At 36.6% G+C, this 22,293-nt stretch overlaps 1 protein-coding gene across 1 annotated transcript in view; it reads right to left on the bottom strand.

The window, feature by feature from the left end:
* Window positions 1-4,795: 4,795 nt before the first annotated feature.
* The window catches only part of POLR3G (RNA polymerase III subunit G), a 63,736-nt gene continuing 46,238 nt past the window's right edge, over window positions 4,796-22,293 (bottom strand). The window contains 3 exon segments of the mRNA XM_043969008.1: window positions 4,796-7,574; window positions 12,421-12,567; window positions 17,349-17,431. Coding sequence (XP_043824943.1) covers window positions 7,488-7,574; window positions 12,421-12,567; window positions 17,349-17,431 — 317 coding nt within the window. The 3' untranslated portion in view covers window positions 4,796-7,487.

The following is a 22,293-nucleotide window of genomic DNA, read 5'->3' as shown; positions in this document are numbered from 1 at the left end:
GATATATAGTTGGGGCGGCTAGCTGGCGCAGTGGATAAAGCACTGGCCCTGGATTCAGGAGTACCTGAGTTCAAATCCGGCCTCAGACACTTGACACTTACTAGCTGTGTGACCCTGGGCAAGTCACTTAACCCCCATTGCCCCACAAAAAAAAAAAAAAAAAGATAGTCTTCTCAGTATGGTATCTCAAACTTGACTAGCTGCTTCTATGTACAGAAAAAAACAGAAAACATAAGTGTCACAAAGACAATTCTGTTGTTGGCAGAGCCAATTTTATCTCAGAAAATATTTTCTTTGACCAATCAGAAAAGTATAAGTACCTTAATCAAGAATTAATGATTTAAAACATAATTTTAAAAAATTTGATAAAAGAAAGATCAGTGTAAACCTTTCTCTTAAAGCAACATTATTTTGATGAGTGGCATATGCTAAAGTGTAATCTAGAATGTGAGTCCTATTCTCAATAAATTCATATTTTTATGAAGTCTTTTAAAAATATATTTCCAATAATGCAAGTTTAACAATTCCTAAATACTACTCATTTTCATTTGATAGTCACTAAATATTTATTTAAATTCAAAAGCTGAGGCTATCTTACCATTAACATGAACTGTCTCAATTTTCCCATCCAAAAAAGTATGAAGTCTTGAGATTTTTAGACATCATTAAAGATTTGCAATAGTCATATGTAAATGACAATATGTAACTGATTTAAAATTACTTTAGAATAAAACAATGAAATTTGATTAACGCTAACAGTCATGACCTATTTTACAGAACTTTTAAAGGTGATTCCAACTTAACATGTTTTGGAGTTTGAGTAATAATCCTAGGACTAGCAATTGGACTAATACTTAACACTGGATGTTGTAACCTCTTGAAAGCAGAGAATGTTCTCTGTTTGTCTTTGCATGCCCAGTGCCTAGTAGAGTACCTGCTACATAGTAAGGCACTTAAAATAAATGCTTGCTGAATTACAGGTTCATAGATTTAGAATCAGTTTCACTACTCCAAATTCAGTGAAGCATAACATTTAATTTTACTTCCTGCCCCTGGGAGAGGACATTTGGAGGGGATGGAGGAAAAAGACAGCTTAAAAAAAACACACACACACACATCCAATAACACATATAAAAATAATTCAAAATTTTATTTGAAATTTTTGGATAGCAATCATTCAAAGTACATTATATTTCTTTACTTCTCCATGGAAAGAACATCTATCTTTCTTATATTTTTTTCCTTCTGCCTTTCCAATGAGAATTGATGTGATGGATAATTGATTCTAAAGACCAGAATTGGCTTCGATAAATTTCTCATTTAGCATTTACAATACAAAATTAATTATAAGGTTATAAATATATAATATGTAAAATTATAAAATACATAATTATAAAAGTGATAGTAATAGAAATGTGTCATCTTTGTATTACATATTTTATATCTTGAAGGATATTTCTTTTAAGAGATTATCATATACAACACAATATACATTCATTAATATACCTAAAAGGAATTATTAAATCTTCCTTTCAATTTGAACCCAGACATGCTCTTCACCAAAGTATGTAACATCAGTGGTCTTCAAAGTGGGGTATACATAACAATCAATTGGTGTGCAGAAAGAAAACAGTAGCTTTAAGGAGGGCAACATAGTTGTTCTGTGTTGCAGCTGCTGCCTGTGTCCCCCGTAGACTGTGTTCCCAAGGCAGGTAGTCATTCCACACTTGTCCCCTCCCTGGTTTTTCCCCTTCTCCATCCCTACAGCAACAGCAGGACAAAGTCCTTCCTTGCCTGTTGGAAAATAAGGTAGGGCTCTTGTCTCCTGACTCAAGGTAAGTTGCAGCAGCTAGCAGGATGCAAAAGGTGGCTATGGTGGCTGCCGGTAGGCTTGGCTAATCAATCATATCACTCTCTCAAATCTAAGATCCTCCTCCTACTATCAGATTTATCCCAAACATTCAATCCGATTGGAGGTAAATAAAGGCCATTCACCACGAGGAAACTGGGACCTATCCTGACACCTTGTCATCATTTACTTTCAACTTCCTTCTTACATCCCTTCTCTGCCACCCTTTGGCCATGAGACCTGACTCCCAAAGACCAGTCTCTTTCCCTATGACTCCTGCCCAAGCCCTTCAAAGGGAAGATGGAAACTGACTAGCTAGATGTCAATTAAAAAAAAAAATATATATATATGTATATGTATTTTTTTAAACTTTTTGTGAGGCAATGAGGGTTAAGTGACTTGCCCAAGGTCACACAGCTAGTAAGTGTCAAGTGTCTGAGGCCAGATTTGAACTCAGGTCCTCCTGAATCCAAGGCCAGTGCTTTATCCACTGCGCCACCTAGCTGCCTCAATAAAAATCTTTGAATGATTGATGGATGGCATTGAAAAATGAATATCATGATTTAATAAGTGGACTCCTTTTATTCTGATCTACACTTCCGTGTAAGTTATCTTTTCCAGATATGAAGCCATTAACACTTAAGTTCTGAAAAAATAAGATTTTCAAAAATAATCAATCCTGTTGTTCTCACTAATAATGATTTTTATCTTTTTTGGACTTTTGCTACTCTCTGGCTTTTAAAAGCCCTTCGTAACTTGCCACCTCCCTACCTTTGCAGTCTTTTTACACCTTACTCAGCCCACTGTTCTCTACAGTCAGTTTCACTGGTCTTTTGGTCAAGGATGCTCCATCTCCCAACTCCATGCATTTTTACTGGCTGTCCCCCATGCCTAAAATTCTCTCCTTCCTCACCTCTGCCTCCCCACTTCTTCAAGTCAGATAAAATTCCACCTTCTCCAACCCTTTTCTATCACCCTCATTCCTAGTGTCTTCCCTCTCAGCTTATCTTCACTTTATCCTGGACATAGTTGTTTGCATGTTGTCTCCCCATTAGACCCTGACTTCCTAGAGATCAGGGACCATTTTTTGCCTTTTTTATATTCCTAGCACATCATAAGTACTTAAGCCTGTTGACTTAATTTGACTTTAAATAAAATTTTTACAAATTATTTTTAAATAGTTTATTTCATTTTTAACTCATCCTTTTTAAAGTTCAATTGTTGCATATCTTTACAATACATATTCGTGTACAGTGGCAGTCCTCCTCAAAACAGTCTTTGTTGAGAGGACTAGAAACTTATAAAAAACAAAACAAAACAGAAAACACCCCCAAACCCAAAACAAAACCAAGAAAGCAGAGGAGATGAGAGTCAGGGGACTGGCTGTTTCACCAGTTATTTATTAGCCATGTGGCCTGGGGGAAATTATTTAATCTCTTTGAGCTTTAGCTTTCCCTTCCATAAAAAGAGAAATCCCGGTCCTGCCCTGCCCTGCCCTGCCTAACTCACACAGATATACAGAGGATCAAATAAGTCACTGTTATGTAAAGGTCCTTTTAAAAGCTGTAAAACACTTTAGGAATAAGGTATTAGAGTCAGAGAACTAGAAGACTGGGGTTCACATCCTGCCTCAGACACTTCTATTAGTCATAGGACCCAGGCACATTGCTTAACCTTTCTAAGACTTGCTTTCCTCATATGTAAAAAGGAGATAATAGCACCTACCTCACAGGCTTATTGTGAGGATGATCAAATGAGAAACAGTTAAATGACTTGTAAACCTTAAAACTGGTTCTGTTCTATAAAAATCTAAATCCACAAGAACCATTCTATTGCGTTGGGTATACATTTATTTTTTTTGCCTCCCCAAAATTCACTAACCATTTCAGTGTGGATAAAGTAGTCATTCATTTTACTTTTAAGAAAATTTATTTTTTTAAGCTAAAAAAAAATGCAAGAATTTCCTTAATTTGTAAAAATGAGCATTATATCAAGAGTAAATTAATGTGTTGCTATCAGCTTCCAGCATAGCAATATTAAAGATAAAGCCTTATAAAGTTTTTTCCCCAAATGAAAACTATCTTTAAGCTGACTATATTCTTTCAATGAGAACCAACTTCATATTCTCAAACAAAATATTTTACTTGAACTAGAAAACCAAGAAAAATAATAATAAAGCACCCACAGAACTGAAAATGCTTTGCTGCTCCCTTTTCTTATGCTAGTAAACCTACGTGAGGAGTTAATAAGAAAAGTGACAGTACAGAATAGTTGATAGGCCCAACCTCAAGAATCAGCAAGACCAGGCTTCACTTGCCCATCTCTCAATACATATTATCAATTGCAGAATGGCTGCTGATCTGCATATCATGGAGAGTTTCCTCATAGGGAATTCCCTATATAAATAAATTTACTGGTCCAGATTAAAAAAAAAAAATTCCCCCCACTGGGGAGAGACAGAAGAGTAATATATTGAAGTCATTCCTAATTGACTTCTTGACCATAAAGTTAACTTAATTACCTACAGAGTTAACACAGGAAGAAAGAGAACTAGAAAAATCATATCCAACCCAAAGGCTTACTTATGCCAGGACAGTAGGCTTCAGTACAGCAACTAATTTTTTTTTAACTACACACATAACAGTTTCCTAGGTATTAACAATATTTTACTACAGAAAACAAATATTTGTTGGTCTACATATCTTACCCATCCAGGAATCACTTAAGCCTCTTAGTGCTCTAGACAACTAAGATTAGGAGTTTCTTCACCCAGGAGTTCCTTATACTAATAAAATCACAAATTAAATCTCTATCCCTATCTATTCAAAATACCATCAAATCACAGAATCTTGGGGCAGCTGGGTGGCGCACTGGATAAAGCACTGGCCCTGGATTCAGGAGGACCTGAGTTCAAATCTGACTTTAGAGACTCTTGACACTTACTAGCTGTTTGACCCTGGGCAAGTCACTTAACCCTCATTGCCCCACAAAACCAAAACCTAAACATCACAGAATCTCAGAGTTAGAAGAGATCTTAAACACTATCTAGTTCAAATGAGACCTGAATAAATATCCTCTTGACAACAAACCCGGCAAGCAGTCATTCAGTGTCTGCTAGAGGACCTCTGGGCAGCCTATTCTTTGGAGACAGCCTATTTTATTTTTGGATGACTCAAATCATTAGGAAGGTTTTAGAACTATTTACTGCTCCTAGGACAGCCATCTGGGGCCAAGAACAAGTCTAATCCCTTTTACAGTGACAAAGAGCCCTTCCAAGGCTTGAAGGACCCTATCATGGTTCACTTAAGATTTTCCTTGGTTAAACATCTCTGGCCTTAAAAATAAGTTTTAATTGACTTTACAGGAATGGTCCAATTTCAAAGGCAGTGAATCACAACTAGCAAAAGGAAACTTTCTATATGGAAAAAAGGGGTGATTTGAATTTGAAAATAATTATTTTCTAATTCCATAAAATCCTTTAAACTTGAAGAGATTAGCTGGTAATCACCACCTCTTATTAACAATGGCCATCATTTCCACATCAAAAGATGCTGCCCAGGGATAACCAGCGTTCTATTTCCAGAGGAAGTGATGTCTAAATCCTCAGAAAAATGCAGGTAGACTAGTCCCTATAAATTTCCTCAATCAGAAAAAAGGAAAGAGCTTAGAATCGAAACACATTGCATTGAGAGGAATATATCATAATTTTTTTTTCACAGACATCATTTGACCTTTAAAAGATAGAAAATTAAATGATTTATTTCCAACTGCATTCTATTTTTATTAGTAGAGGTTATAAAAATGCAATTTAAAAAAATTTCTAAAAGATACTTGGTGCAGTGAAATGAGTTCAAAGGACTTCCAGTCAAATTCCATCTGCTTTGCTTACAGCCCATGAGGACCTGGGGCAAAGTCACTTATTTCCTTGGAACTGAATTTCCTCATCTGTCAAATGAGGGGATTGAATTAGACAGTGGCTTCCAAATTCCCTTCCAGCTCAAGCAGTTTTACCCTATGATTTGGGTAGAATCTTTCATATAGAATATGAGCTTTTAGAGGGCAGGGACCATTTTATCTTAGTGTGATCAGCACCTGGTACAAAGCAGGCACTTAATAAATGTTTGGTTATTGATTGATTCCTAGGAATTTTTTCCTATTTTACTAATGTACATAGTAAGGTAGAAAAAAAGATTTAAGTGAACTACTCACTATCCTTAGTGGATCAAACAGTTCAGGTAGAAATAGAACCTGGGTCTTCAGACTCCAGGACTAGTAAATGTTGTTAGGTAATAAAGAGAGGGATAGGGAGTGGTGGATGGGGGTGAGGGGAGAAGATTCCGGTTTTTTTGGTTTTATTTTTAAAGAGAAAGACCATAGTCTTTGGGAATGAGGGCCTTAATGTTCCAAAGTTATTGGACTCGGACATTAGTATTTCTGAGAATGTTTTGTGAGTGTCCAAGATTTCTACAACAGGTTTCTAAAAAAAGACTCGAGGTGTTAACTGAATCTGGTCAGAGAGACAGACTCCTTAAAGCCCCTGCTTTTATCTATCCAATAATACTTTTCACAGATTATTCTGAAGGTGTAAAAACCACCACTAAACAGGATATTACTGTCCTCATAGGACAATAATGTCTTCAGATTCTGGAGGTTTCAAAGAAATTTCCATAAAACTTGATTTAAAAGAAGGCAGAAGGGTTAGCTTTTGCTGCTCTACTAAAAAAGGTTTTACTTTCAAGATATCCTGAGCTTTATTCAATATCATTATGTAAACAAACAGAATTTTACAGCTTATATGTTCTATACAGTGTTCAATAGACCTTATTTTACCTCAAAGAATCAACACCTGCATGGCGGTTTACCCATTCACACCTAGGTGCGTTATTATATGGAGTTACCCTTTCATATTCCTACACATATAATACCAAACACTGTTTCTTAAAATAGCCTGATTTTTTTTTCTAGATCCAACTATTCATGGATGAGAATTATAAAATTACTATTAGCCTAAGACATCTCCTGCAGTATCATGTATAAAGCAGTTCTCTGGTATCTTTATGTCACTCAAGGTTCTTTCATTTCATCTGACTGAGGTTGGGAACTTCAAAAATTCAGTCTTTCACTTGCTTCCTTGTACAAAATTCATGCTAACTTTAAAGCTAACTTGGAAGTTGCCCAGAAGGGCACAAAGTCATCAGTCTAGATGCAGGAGGGTCAAAAATAACTACTTTCAAGTTTCTTTGTTTTTAAAGTGCTCCATGTGCAATGTAAGATCAGTTTCCATTATGAAGACCAATAAATTCTTCAAAATCTCAGCAGTTAAAAACAAGAGCAGCTTGGTTCAAGTATTAATTTGTAGGCTTTAGGCACATTCAAACCAAAACAGTAATTGCAAAATTCATTTGAATATGGTTGAGGCAAAGGCATTTTTTATAGAAAAGCCCTGCAAACTAACATGTAAACTGTAACAAATCTGTAAACTCAAAGTGACTTTGGAATTGTTAAGTAATAACTGTTCACAGGATAGTGAACAAGAATACAATACTTACTCATTTCTCATCAGAAACAAAAGAGGTAATAAGTTTGCTTAAGTATTCAGAGGCCATATAATAAACAAAAATAATCTGAACGATTATCACTAGTATGTTGCTTCATCCATGTCGTCATCACTCTCTGCGCCAAAATCATCTCCATTGTCAAAGTAAGAATTGATATAATCATTTTCCTAAATAACAGAAAAACAGCAACATTAAAACATAATTAGATGGTTAAGTTACTCTCTTAATCTGTTGCTCCACTTGAGTAGAAAAAAAAGCCAAATTACCAAATAAAAAACAGTATCAGCCTTATAACCAAAGGAATGGGGGGAAGGGAAGACAATTTTTTTGTTTGCTTAAAAAAAGGCTGCACTGACTCCACTCCCAGTTTTTCCTTCTCTTCCCAATAAAGACCACCAAATCCCATTGCTCTCTAGACAAGAGTCAACAGCTCTGAGACTTATTTATAAAAGGAAGCGGGGAGGGAGGGAACCTGGTCTCTTTCTAAATATCTGTTTATGTCCTTCCCAGGCCTATGACACAATGATTTTGTCAATACATATTAATGTGAGTTAGAAGACATTTTAAAGCTCAGTTCTAAGGTGAATCACTACATCTTGTTCTTGTTGCTGTGTCCTATTCTTCATGATCCCATGGACCAGAGCAAGTTAGACCCTTCTGTCTCACATGTAACTCAAAGGCTGTCCAAGTATATGTTTGGTTTCTCCATGACAATATCTACCCATCTCATCCTCTGTTGTCCCCTTTTCCTTTTGCCTTCAATCTTTCCCAATATCAGGGTCTTTTCCAATGAGTCCTGTCTTCTCATTATATGTCCAAAATATTTAAGCTTCACTTTCCACATTTGAACTTCCAGTAAGTAGTCTGAATTAATTTAAATATTGACTGATTTGATGTCCTTGCTGTTCAAGGGACTCTCAAAAGTCTTCTCCAGCTCCACAATTCAAAAGTATTGATTCTGCAGCACACAGGTTTCCTTACAGTCCAATTCTGACAGAGATACATGTCTGCTGGAAAAAGCATAGCTTTGACCATACAGACCTTTGCTGACTAGGTGATGTCTCTGTATGCTATTTAGATTTGCCATAGCTTTCCTTCCAAGGAATAAATGTCTTTTAATTTCGTGGCTATCATCTCTACCTGCAGTTATCTTTGAGCCCAAGAATAAAATCTGACACTGCTGCTATTTCTTCTCCCTCTATTCACCAGTAAGTGATGGGACCGGTTGCCAAGATCTTAGGGTTTTTTTGTTTTGGGTTTTTTTTTTTTGCAGGGCAATGAGGGTTAAGTGACTTGCCCAGGGTCACACAGCTAGTAAGTGTCAAGTGTCTGAGGCGGGATTTGAACTCAGGTCCTCCTGAATCCAAGGCCAGTGCTTTATCCATTGCACTATCTAGTTGCCCAGGTTTTTTTTAATGTTAAACTTCAAGCCAGCTTTTATACTCTCTACTATCACCCTAATCAAAAGGCTTCTTAATTCCTCTTCACTGTCTGCTATCAGAGTGGTATCACCTGCATATCTTAGATTGTTGATAATTCTCTGGACAACTTTAATTTCAGCTTTGATTCATCCAGCCTGGCATTTTGCATGATGTATTGTTCTACTTAAATGATTAAACAACCTCAGAGCCAGAAACTGGTCACTCCTAGCTACAAGTAGCAGAAGTGCCATTAGGCACTGGAAATGTGCATTTGAAAACCACAGTGCTATAGGGGTAGCTAGGTGGTGCAGTGGATGAAGCACCAGCCCTGGATTCAGGAGGACCAGAGTTCAAATCTGACCTCAGACACTTGACACCTACTAGCTATGTGATCTTGGGTAAGTCACTTAACCCCCACTGTGAAGAAGAAGAAGAAGAAGGAGGAGGAGGAGGAGGAGGAGGAGGAGAAGAAGAAGAAGAAGCATCTACCTTGAGGTGAACTAGTAAAAACCACAGTGCTCCAATTCTTCTATCATAAGAGTTTCTTTTTTGCTTTACAAGCATACAGGTACAATTACCAACAACAGTTCACCAGATTTCCTAAGCAGACGAAGAGCAGGACTCAGATACAGTATGATGAAGCCCACTGCTCAATTTATTTTGGGTTCAGTTAGATAAGGCCTTGTTTTCAGGGATGAAAGAGAATATTAGTCACCCAACAGGTTTAGAAGATGTCACTGAGGTTAGCAACCTTAGGGAATTAATTCATTAAATCTGTTGGCAAAAATTTCTAGTATATAAAGCCTGCAAAAGAAAATAAGTACTTGAAAAAATACCCTTTTTGAGATAACAGCCTAGTCTCTGAGGGATTCAGTTCCCACATGAAGAGAGTAGAAAATATTACTTCCTTTGCTGGGACTTAGATTTCCTGGTCATTTTGGTCCCTTTCTGGCTTCTAAGAAGATAGGCTGGAACTGATAGGAAACTCCAAAATAGAAAAGTAAACAAGACTATTTGGGCTTTGAGCAAACTGATTCTGGGTCTCTCACCTAGGTGCAAGGGTGAGAAGACTAGGGGAATGAGCAGTGGACATGTTGTTCACGAGTTAGGGTTCCTGACAGTCTGTGTGGGGAAGGGGAAGGAGGAGGGGGAGAATTCTTCTTCTTCTTCTATAATAGTGGGAGAAGAATCTGAAACTAATGACTAAACTGGGAATTTAGAATTCTCTATGGATTTCATTTATCTTGCTGATCTTGCCTACCTATCTGAGTTATAAACTTAAAAATATCAAGAAAATGTGAGCTATTCCTTTGCTCATCTTTTTCTTTTCCTTCCCTTTTATTTTCCCTATCTTTCAAGTACCCCTACTTCAAGTTATCTAATTTTGAGTAGATGAAAGCCCTGGCTTTTGTTTAAGCCTTTATTCTCTGATGGTTTCAGTGGAAAAAAAATCCCTCCTACTCCCCCGCTTCCTCCCAAAGAATCTGGGTTTTTCTGAGGAATGCCAATATTTCTACAAATTATTCATTTGATTAATTAGCTTCATTTATCCTTCAAATAAAACACCCCTTTTGTTCTCATGCATCAAGGAAGTGTCACAAAATAGATGTTAAGAGAAATTTCAGTGACTTCAAATTCATTGCATCTTTATATGCATTTCTTCTCCTCCCATTCTCTCTCCTCACCTAACATGCACTCCAGCCCCTTTTATACTGGAAAATGTAGGGGGAAAAAAAAAGTGAAATTCAGCTAAGTGCAGCATACTGACAGACACAGTTCAGTACTCCACGAAGTACTGATGCACGGTTTACTCCAGTGGTGGAGAAGCCTAGAATCCTGCTGTTACTGTGCTCAGCAAGCAAGCTCCTAATTTGCCTTTTAGCACTGCCTGGGCCAAGACTCAAGGAAAAAAACAACTCTGAAAATACAGAATTCCCAAAACTAACCACGTCCAGAAATCAGCAGGATTTCTTAAGCAAATCTCACTGGTTTCAGGCAGGACTGGAAGATTATTTGTCCAATAAAAGCTAGCCTTTATGGAAACTACCAATTTACCCAAGTTAAAAGGTGTTTTGAAGAAAGACTCAGCAGAAAAGAGAGGATATTAAGGTTGATGTGACTGACCTCAACTCAAAGCCCTCTCTGAGCTAAGCAGCTCTAATCTTGGTTGTCCATAGTCCAAAAGACACATAAGAAAAAGCGTAAAATATCATTCCTCACCCCTTGAACCTAGCTAGTTTCTTATAGTCATCCTGAAGATGGGGGTAGCCACAGAGATTATGAATGTGGAACCAAGTAGTTCCCACATTTGAAATTCATAAAATTTCTACAAGTTGGAAAATTCAAAAACACCCAAAGGGCCTGTAACCTGAATGGCTGGCCAAAACCTGTGTTCAATAAATCCAAATAGTCAATCAATCCAACTAGATTATTAATGCATTATTAGGGGGCTAAGCAAGAACCAATGCTCACCCAAAAGTCAGAGTACTAAAGAAAGACATATATGATGAGTGTGTGCTAGAGCCAGCTTAGATGAGCTCAAAAAGAAAAAGTTAAATTTTTAGTGTAAGCATTTACACTTCAGAAATTGGCAAATGCTACAAATCAGAGCTTGACATTGTTTTGTTGACTGCTAGATTTAAGAAAGTGATGAGAAAAACGTTAACGATGTAGATTAAAATTCAAAATATGTTATGTATACATTTTCCCCTGGAGATCTGGTTGTTTAACCAGCTACCAGTTACTAATAAGTACACCCTTGCTATATGTATATATATATATATATATATATATATATATATATATATATATATATATATATTACACACACACATATGGTAAGTTAAGGTAATTCTAACATGCCACTCGTGAAAAATCTATTCATTTTATTGTCATCCAAATATATCAAAGTCTTTGTTTTACTGCAGATATAAAGGACCTCTTAGTGGTTATAGGAATTCCTGTTAAATGGTCGCAAAGTTCCATTGCTAAGGTACTGTGCTTCAGTGAAGAATTTAATCCTATGATAAAAGGAGGGGGCAAGGGATCCCAGTATGTTTCCTAGAGACTCTGAAGCACTCACTCCAATTGGGGACATAGGTAGGAATGCTCCCCATAAATATAACTCTCAAATTCAGTAGCCATAGGACTTTCACATTACCAGGCATAAGAGGCCTTGTAAGCAGAGTTTGAATCTCTCTATCTATCAACTATGGGCTACTTCCTCTTAACTTAACCTATTCCTAAATTCCTGATTTAGGAAACTCACATGACTATGTATCTGAAAAAATAAAAATTGCTCCCTTGAACAAGAAGAGTGAGAGCTGCCAATCTACTATTATAAAGCTGACTACCAATCAAGCACTTCTCCTTCCTGAACCTATATTCACTAAAGCCTATAATTTCAGTGTCGTAATGGTCTAATTGATTTCAGTGTTCTTTGTGTCACTGGTAATAATCAGGTTCCTGGCTCCTGTTAACCAATTGTTTTTAGAAATCATATGCCCATTCATTATTACTGCTATCTCCAACCTTGTCATTATCCATAAAGGGGTATATTATTATATATTATGTCATTATTTTAAAATGGTACCTCTTCCTGCTCTTCTTCATCATATTCTTCTTGTTCATCAGCTGCTTCATCATCTTCATCATCGTCATCTTTCCTTTTCCCTTTGCCTCCTTCTTTCTCATCAGTTTCCTCATCTGATTTTTCTTCATCACCTTTCTTTTCCAAGTCCTGGTGTAAGTTAAATTTATTAACCAATTTATAGTAATGGCTTGGCCACAACCACTCCAATCTCATTTACAAGACAACACAATTGTAATAACAGCTCACCAGTATTCTTCAAAAGAATTGTGGGTCGGAGCAGTTAGATGGCACAGTGGATAGAGCACCGGCCTTGGAGTCAGGAGTATCTGAGTTCAAATCCAGCCTCAGACACTTAACACACTTACTAGCTGTGTGACCCTGGGCAAGTCACTTAACCCCAATTGACTCACTTAAAAAAAAAAAAAAGAATTGTGGGTCAAAAGAAGTTGTGGGTCAAAGATTTGGTCCTTAACAATTTCTTTAAATTTTTAAAAATTTTGATTTCTTTAAATGTGTTAATTACAATATTGAGGCTTGAGGTGATGCTTTATTTAGGTGATAGATCTTTTGACATAATAAACAGGTAGGTATGCACAGTGCTTTACAAATGCAGAGTACTCCTTTGATCTTCACAACAACCCTTTACCCTTTTTACAAATGAAGAAATTGAGGTAGATAGAGGGTAACTGACTTTCCTAGGGTCATACAACTAATAAGTGTCTGAGGTCAGATGTGAACTCAGGTCTTCCAGATTCCCTGTCCAGCACTTTCTCCTCTGTACTACTTGCTGCCTCTTCACACACACACAAACGCACGCGCGCACACACACACACACACACACACACACACACTCACTCAGGTAATGAAAGAAATATTATATGCTCATTAAAAATATTGAATTTTATTCCTTCTAAATCTGGAGTGAATTTTGACACATTTATAAAAGACCTACTGATATTATAAGGGTGAGATTTCCTAAAGCACAATTTTTAGTGCATCAGTAATCATTTTTAACTTGGGTTATTCAGTTTGAAGATCTAGCATGATGCTATTCTTCTTCTCCCTGCCTACCTGGTTCCTGTGCTTTCATTTTTTTTAATGCATCCAGAGGGTTAATAAGGGAAGGGAGAGATGATACTAAAGTCAATCTCAGTTATTTTCAGTAGAGTATAGATAATTGATAGATAAATGGCATAGTCTATTGATAACCATTCGATGTCAAGATCACCGGAGAAAGCACACTAGCAAACTGAATGGAACTCCCCAGAGGATTTTTTTTTTTTAGTAATGCATGGATAAGAGTTGAATAAAATGGAAAGGCATGGATGGATTTTCCTTTAAAAGGTAACATTGCCTACCACTACTAGGTCTGTAGCCCAAAAAAGATAAAAAACAAAAAGGAAAAGGGCCAACTCAAACAAAAAATATTTATAGCAGCTCTTTTCTGGTGGCAACGAATTGAAAACTGAGGGGATGCTCATCAATTGGGGAATAACTGAACAAGTTGTGGTATATGATATGGAATACTATTGTACTATAAGAAATGATGAGCAAGCTCTTCTCAGAAAAACCTGGGGGCAGCTAGGTGGTGTGGGGCAGATAGGTGGTGTAGTGGATAGAGTACCAGCCGTGGAGTCAGGAGAACCTGAGTTCAAATATGGCCTCAGACACTTGACACTTACTAGCTGTGTGACCCTGGGCAAGTCACTTAACCCCCAATTGCCTCACCAAAAAACAAAAAAGAAAACAAAAAAGAAAAACCTGGAAAGACCTACCTGAACTGATGCAAAGTAATATGAGTAGAACCAGGATAACATTATACACACTAAGGGCAATATTGTAAGATAATGAACTGTCAATGACTTAGCTATTCTCAGCAATACAATGATCCAAGAGAACTCTAAAGAACTTAGGTTGAAAAATGCCATCCATTACCAAAGAAAGCACTGATGGAGGCTGAATACTATCGAAGCATATTTTTTTTCACTTTATTTTTCTTGGATTGGGTTTTTTTTGTCTATGTTTTCTTTTTTATAACATGACTAATATGGAAATGTTTTACATGACTACACATGTATAACCTATATAAAATTGCTTGCTTTCTCAATGAGGGGTGTGGGGAGTAAGGGAGAGAATTTGGAAATAAAAAATTTAAAGACAAATGCTAAAATTGTTTTTACATGTAGTTGGAGAAAAATACTAAATTTTTGTTTTGTTTTGTTTTGTTTGCGGGGCAACGGGAGTTAAGTGACTTGCCCAGGGTCACACTGCTAGTAAGTGTCAAGTGTCTGAGGTGGGATTTGAACTCAGGTACTCTTGAATCCTGCGCCACCTAGCCGCCCCCTAAATATTTTTTTTTAAAAAAAGAAGCAAGAAGTACTTCTGATAAAGGTTTCATTTCTAAAATGTATTGAGAGCTAAATCAAATTTATAAGAATCCAAGTCATTCCCAAATTGAGAAATGGTCAAAGGATATGAACAGGCAGTTTTCTGATGAAGAAATCAAAGCTATCTATTGCCATATGAAAAAATGCTCTAAATTACTATTGATTAGAGAAATTCAAATTAAAACAACTCTGAGGTACCCTCTGACACCTATCAGATTGGCTAATATGACAAAAAGGAAAATAATAAATGTTGGAGAAGCTGTGGAAACAGTGGAACACTAATATATTATTGGTGGAGTTGTGAACTGAGCCAGCCATTCTGGAGAGCAATTTGGAACTATGGCCAAAGAGCTATAAAGCTGTGCATACCCTTTGACCCAGAAATACCACTATTAGGTCTTTTCCCCAAAGAGATCATAAAAAAGGGAAAAGGACCCACGTATAAAAAAAAATATATAGCTGCTCTTTTTGTTGTGGCAAGGAATTGGAAATTGAGGGGTTGCCAGTCAACTGGGGAATGGCTGAACAAGTTGTGGTATATGAATGTAATGGAATACTATTGTGCTGTAAGAAACAATGAGCAGGCAAATTTCAGAGAAACCTGGAAGGACCTGCATGAACTGATGCTGAGTGAGATGAGTCCAACCAGGAGAACACTGTACACAGTATCATCAACATTATTGTGTTGATCAACTATGATAGACTTGATTCTTCTCAGCAATACAATGGTACAAGATAGTTCCAAAGGACCCATGATGGAAAATGCTCTCCAAATCCAGAAAAAAGAAAAATAACTATGGAATATGGATGCACATTGAACCCTACTGTTTGATTCGTTTTTGGTGCTGTTGTTTTTCTTCTTTGAGGTTTTTCCTTTGTTCTCTGATTGACTAATGCAGAAATATGTTTAATGTGATTGTACACATATAACCAATATCAGATTACTTGCTGTCTTGGGGAGGGGGGAGGGAGGGAGAAAAATTTGAAACTAGAAATCTTATAAAAACAAATGTTGAAAACTATCTTTACATGTAACTGGAAAATAATAAAATACTTTTATTTTAAAAAATAAAGAGGGAAGAGAAAAAAAAGAGGCAACATTGCTCCCCTAACCACCTAAAAAAAATTAGGCTTCTCAGGTTAAGCTTGGGGCTAAATTCATCTAACTGAGCAAGTAACAATATTTTCATCAAGTTGGGATTCTAGCCACTAACTTACATAAAATTATAAATACAGTAGTGGTAGAGGAGGAAGAGGAAGAGGAGGGAAGAAGTGAAATATGTATTTTTTATTTTAAAATTATGGGTTTCTGTCCTTAAACCTATTGTGTCTGATTCATTTTCTAAAACTTGGCAAATTAAGACTGAAAAGTCATAGTGCCCCTGAACCAAATCTTTTGAGTTTCAGTAGTATACAAATTCTAGAACAGGTTAAAATTCAAATATTTGTTGAATGCTGTTTGAGACTGGAATGTGTTTTTCCTTCTGAATGTGTGTGTGTGTTACATATTAAAGACCTGAACTACTTCTACCTCTGAAATAATGATTATGGTCATTTGAATTCTAATTTTATTCTATTAAAACTGATAAACTTTGATGGAATTTTCAGGTTTCGTAGGTCAAATATGACTTGGCCCATATTCGAGCTACTATAAACCCTTCTAACTGGATGAAGAGCCACTCTTTGTCCTGAAGATAAACCACATTTGGAGCTCCAGATCAATCTTAGTTATAATGCACATCTCCTTAATACTCATCATGCTGCTGAGCTCTACAGCTGGCCAGAACCTGACCACTTTCAATCAATTTAAGTTGGCTACAGCTTGACTCCATAAGCTATGTGTGCAACCTCATCCATCAACCCACCAAATTTAAGCCAGGTATATTTGATCACTGTTCCTTCATCAATCCTCACAACTTGTAGGAGGTTCACAGTGATACACTGAATACATAGACAAAGATATGTAGAAATAAAATGCTATATGGATATGGTAGAGACAAAGAAAAAAGAGTGCATGTAGATACAAACTAAGTATTACAAACTAAAAGGACTTATCTACGATAAAGGAAATAAAAGCTATTTAAATATCTAAATTTCACTTAGTCTTCTTTCCTTCCTCCTAGTTTCTTTATTTTGTTTTTTATCATTCCTGGGTAGGAAGTCACTGAGCCTGGAGAGGAGGAAGGCAAAGGGGTAGAGAAGAAAGTATGGAAAGAGATGTTTACAAATGAGAAAGGAAAAAGATGGTGAAGGCTGATAAAACGGTGGGGAAGAGACTTGACAATATCTAAGGTCTCTGTCAGCTATAATATTCTCTGACTCTGCATAAAACTGATGAGACAAATTATGCCACTTTCCAGATAATACACTGGCTTATCTAGAGATTTCCTGTTATTTTTTGCAAACCATGTTTTCGTCTGCCAAATTGGTGATATCAAAGGATAGGGTGGAACACGTGAGTAAGCTCTTTCAGAAAAATAGTACCCACCCCCTTTCAGTAGAGCACACATTCAGATTGCTTAACAAGTAGATGAAGCTTACCTCAATTTTTTTCAATACATCCACAGTACTCATGAGTGTAGCAACTTTGGCTGTACCTTTTGTCCTCTGACGTTTCGGGCCTGCTATGGTAAAACAACTAGTTAATACAATTTTTCTAGAACAGTAAAGAAAGCTGAACGTGCCATGTATTATATTGCTTTGTCTTTCATGGAATAAATAATGATGATACCTTACAGTTTACTCTTCTAAAGCACTTCACAGTTTACTAAGCACATTTGATTCCTTAACATGTGAAGTAGTTAAGGCAGGTGTTGTTATCCCTGTTTTAAAGATAAGGAAACTGGTGATGAGAGACTTAGTTCACCAAAGTTCCAGAGCATACACATAGTCCAGACAGAACCAAAGCCAGATCTTCAGACTCTCCAATCTAGTAAGCTGTTCCATTGGTTGTACACAGGCCCTATCTACATTCAATTTGAAAAATATGTATTAAGTATCTACTATGGACAAGGCAATCCAGGCTTATTTACAAAATGACTATAACACAAACAAAAGGCCATATTAGTAAAAGCTCACACTAGTAAACAAAACCAAGTTTATTAAATAAAACTGTTAAATCTCATAAAAGGGTCAAGTCAGTATAGCATAATATTTTTAAATGCTTTAGAAATGTAGTTTGGGGGAAAGGGGAAGGGACTGGCATGGCAAGGAGGTCAGTAATGATATTTGAACTAACAGCAGGAAATTCTGACCAAATCTCCAAGCATGAATCCTCCTGGTCAATCACTATCCCATACACTTGAAATTTAAGAGATCATTTCACTCTACTTGAGAAATAAAAATGTAGGATTTAGTTCTTCATGAATACAATCAGCCTCTAGTCAGGAGAAAGGGGTAAGAATTCAATTTTTGAATATCATCACAGGAATGAAGATAAAATAGTTCAACTAAACACTCTTAATACCTTACCTCTAAATATATGAATTTAGATCTCTAACACACTGCAAAATAAAAGTGAGTTCCTTTTTTCAGCCCATTTAACATCTGTGCTGAATTGGTGGTGTAGGCTTACTCAATAAACTATGCCACAATTAGTATTGAATTCAATGTTATTTCAGACTGACACAATGACTTCTCTTTAGACTCAACCATTATGATTAGCTGCAAAATGGCACATTAGCCTTGTGCTCTGAAAATCTTTAATGATCTTCTTCCCTTAAACCTCAGGTTAATAATGGGATGAAATGGGCACAAAGGAACACCTTGTTCAATTAAGACCTTTTTTTTTTCATAACTTTTTGATGTATTGATCAGTTTTGCTAATTTCCCCCATTCATCTTTCTCTTTTTTCTTTAAAAATATTTGTTATATGGGATGGTCTCTGGGAGGAGGAAGGAAAGGATACTGGTAGCAATTTTGGTGATTTTTTTAAAAAAGGGTATCAACAAAAATTCTTAATAGTCATTCATTAGAAGGTAAACTCATTGTGAGAAGGGAATCATTTCATTCCTTATACTTGTAGCACTAGCATCTAGCATGATGCCTGGCTTATAGGTGCTTAGTAAATAACTACTATACTATATATAACATACTACTATACTATATACTATACTATAGTATAACTACTTATACTATACTAAAGCACTGTACCAAGCACTAGGATTACAAAGAAATGCAAAATGTAAAAAGTATAGAAAGAAAAGGACCACAGTAGATTGTGTTTGGTCAACCATAACTGATAGTAATGTAATTTTCTATCATTTGCACTAAATTATGATTCATTAAGTAGATAGGCCTATGGCCATAAATTTTTTATGAGATTTTATTTAAAAAAAAAAGTAACTTTGTTGGACTTAATGGCTGCTTGCTCAGTAGCCTTAACTTTCTAGTATCTTAAAATGCTCTAAGCAGCAGGAGAACAAGGACACTGTTTAATCTGCTTTGTAGAGCAGTAAACATAGTCAAGCTTGGGAGAATCCCTAATAAATTCTGCAGCCCAAAGTCAATGCTGCTAGAGCACAAAAAAGCCAGGGGCAGTAAAACATTATGTACTGTCATGTTTTCCTCTAAGAAGGTTTTATCAATAGTATCTCATTTCATAAGACCCAAATCCCTCTAAACCATGTACCAAAGATTTCAAGAGAGGAAATTAACTTCATAAAGAGGCTAGCTCTATGAACTATGTCCCCAGAATGTCAGTGACAGAATTAGAGCCGCTGTATGTCCTTAACACCTTCTTGCAGAGATTTGCACAATGATTGCCTAAAATGGCTCTTTTCCCATTCGTGGTGTATCAAATTTCAAAATCTGTTTTCAAGCTTTTAATTTAAAACTGTCTTCATGAAAGTACAGACTGTCAGGTAAGCCAATACCCTTGCAAACAGAGACTAAAAGAAAATTACATCCATATTTGTATGTTTCAGCAGTGGAGAGGGCTAGAATTATCTGTCAGGCACTTAGTTTACAGGAGACCAACAATTCAAATGTTTGCTAGCCTTTCCTTCCCCTGACCCCCATCTTTTTATATTATCTGTCTTTATAACCCAGGAGAAAGTACTGAAGGTAAGGCAGAGTTTAAGGGAGTCTCATTGCCAAGTAATCAGGATATGAAAAATGGATATTTACCAAGCACTTTAAAGTTTCCAAAGCACTATACATACACCATCTCAGCTGATCCTCACAAGAACCCAGGGAAATAACTACTGCAAGCATTAATGTCCCCATTTCTGAATGAGGAAAGTGACTTAACCAAAATACAAAACATAGATCAAGGACATTGGGAATTTTTAAGGCAATATGGAAAATGGCAGCTTTTGACAGTTATGAATCTAGTGACAAGGAAGATCTAAGCAACAAGAGACTATTTTTAATCTTATTTTTAAAAAATAAATTACTTCTCCAAGTTAGAATCCAGAAATGAAGAATCTGATCTCAAAGCATTTGGAAACTCAATAATGTTTCAACATCCCAATCCCCAAAATGATCTTAAAGAGCTCCCAAACTTTCAGTCTATTTTGCATCTATAAATTTGCTAGGTCATTGGAGACATTTAGCCATCTGTTCATCCACATCACTCCCAGTGACACGCTAACACAGAGACAAATACAGCCCAGCTATTCTCTGTCTTTCCACAATGCTTAGAATGACTTCTGACATTCCAGCTAAAAAAACTAATAAGGGTAGATGAGAAAATCCATGATGCTGTCCTGGTGTCCCAAAGCCCTGAACTGGAAAGAATAGTTGTGATCTTCTATAAGGATAGACAAGGTATTGGGGATTAAAACAAAAACAACTGGGGCAGCTAGGTGGTGCAATGGATAAAGCACTGGGCCTGGATTCAAACTGAGTTCAAATCCCGCCTCAGACACTTGACACTTACTAGCTGTGTGACCCTGGCTGGGCAAGTCACTTAACCCTCATTGCCCCGGAAAAAAAAAAAAAGAGAGAGAGAGATAAAGCAGAGGAGACAGAGCTTGGTGGTAATTGTATTGCAAGAGGAGGAGTATGGCAGGAATTGGGATGACATGGGTTTCTAGTTGCAGTCTTAGCCCATATTAGCTGTGGGGCAGCAACTTCTCTGAGCTTCATGCATCACTAAGCACTTCAGAGCTGAGGTGTCAACCATATAGTCCCATAACACAACCCTATGTGGTGCAAATCAGATTAAAATGTAATTGGTAAATATTTAAGAAGACTTTAAAATGCCAAAACATATGTGTGTGTGTGTGTGTGTGTGTGTGTATATAATGTCAATATATGATTTTCTAAGTCAATATGCAGCCTGAATGGATCCTTAGGTATGGTTTAGTGGTCCTTTCTCTATTTGAGTTTGAGGTGGGTGATTTAGAGTTTAGAGTCTATCTGCCTGACTACCTCACAGAGTTCTTGTGAGGGTCAAATAAAATAACAGAGTGGAAAACGTATTATTATTTACCTGTTCATTCACTCATCCATTTATTAATTTATCTATTATTGTATAAAAATCTTCACATCTGTCTGCTAAGCTCACATTCTTTTCCTGATAATCTGACTTCAAACACATAGGGATACTATTCTACAAGTAATTAAAAAAACTGCACACCCTGGTCTTGCTACTTCTTTGCATGCTTCTTAACTTTTTTTGTTTTGTTTGTTTTTTGGGCAGGGCAATGGGGGTTAAGTGACTTGCCCAGGGTCACACAGCTAGTAAGTGTCAAGTGTCTGAGGCCGGATTTGAACTCAGGTCCTCCTGAATCCAAGGCCAGTGATTTATCCACTGTGCCACCTAGCTGCCTCCTGCATGATTCTTATAATTCCTCTTCCTCCTGTTTCTTTCTCAGTCTCCTCACTTTCACATTCATTCCAGTTTAAAAATAATTCATTTTCCACTCCTTTTTCTTTTTCTTTTATTTATTTATTTATTTTTAGTGAGGCAATTGGGATTAAGTGACTTGCCCTGGGTCACACAGCTAGTAAGTGTTAAGTGTCTGAGGCCGGATTTGAACTCAGGTACTCCTGACTCCAGGGCCGGTGCTCTATCCACTGCGCCACCTAGCTGCCCCTCCACTCCTTTTTATACCCCCTCACAGTAGAGGGGTAGGTGGGTTTATAGAGTTTATAGAGTTAATATTCAGAAAGTCTGAAAAGCAAAAAGAAATAAATCATTTCAGTTTAAAATTAGATATATTTTATCAACTTATCTTTCTATTACCAAAGTAAACAGGCTAGGTAGGGAGAAGAATGACTCATTAAAAAAAAAAAAAGCACAAAAAACATCTCTGTAAGATGGCATGAAGAAACCACTTTTCTGTATGCCCAAAATGCTTTCCTGTCTCTTCTCTCTACATAGGTTTTATGTCTGTCACTTCTTCAGTTCAAGGATAAAGGTGAATGAGGAAAATTGAGCATAAGAGGCAGTAGTCATGGAGATTGGTTCAGCCTTATCTGTTCCTTTTAGAAACACCATAGGGAAGCAGGATATTAAAGGTGAACAGGAAAGGTTTTA

The sequence above is a fragment of the Dromiciops gliroides genome, chromosome 1, assembly GCF_019393635.1.
Source record: "Dromiciops gliroides isolate mDroGli1 chromosome 1, mDroGli1.pri, whole genome shotgun sequence".
NCBI lineage: Eukaryota > Metazoa > Chordata > Mammalia > Microbiotheria > Microbiotheriidae > Dromiciops > Dromiciops gliroides.
Note: the sequence above shows the minus strand (reverse complement) of the source record. Positions and strands in the feature narration are given on the sequence as shown.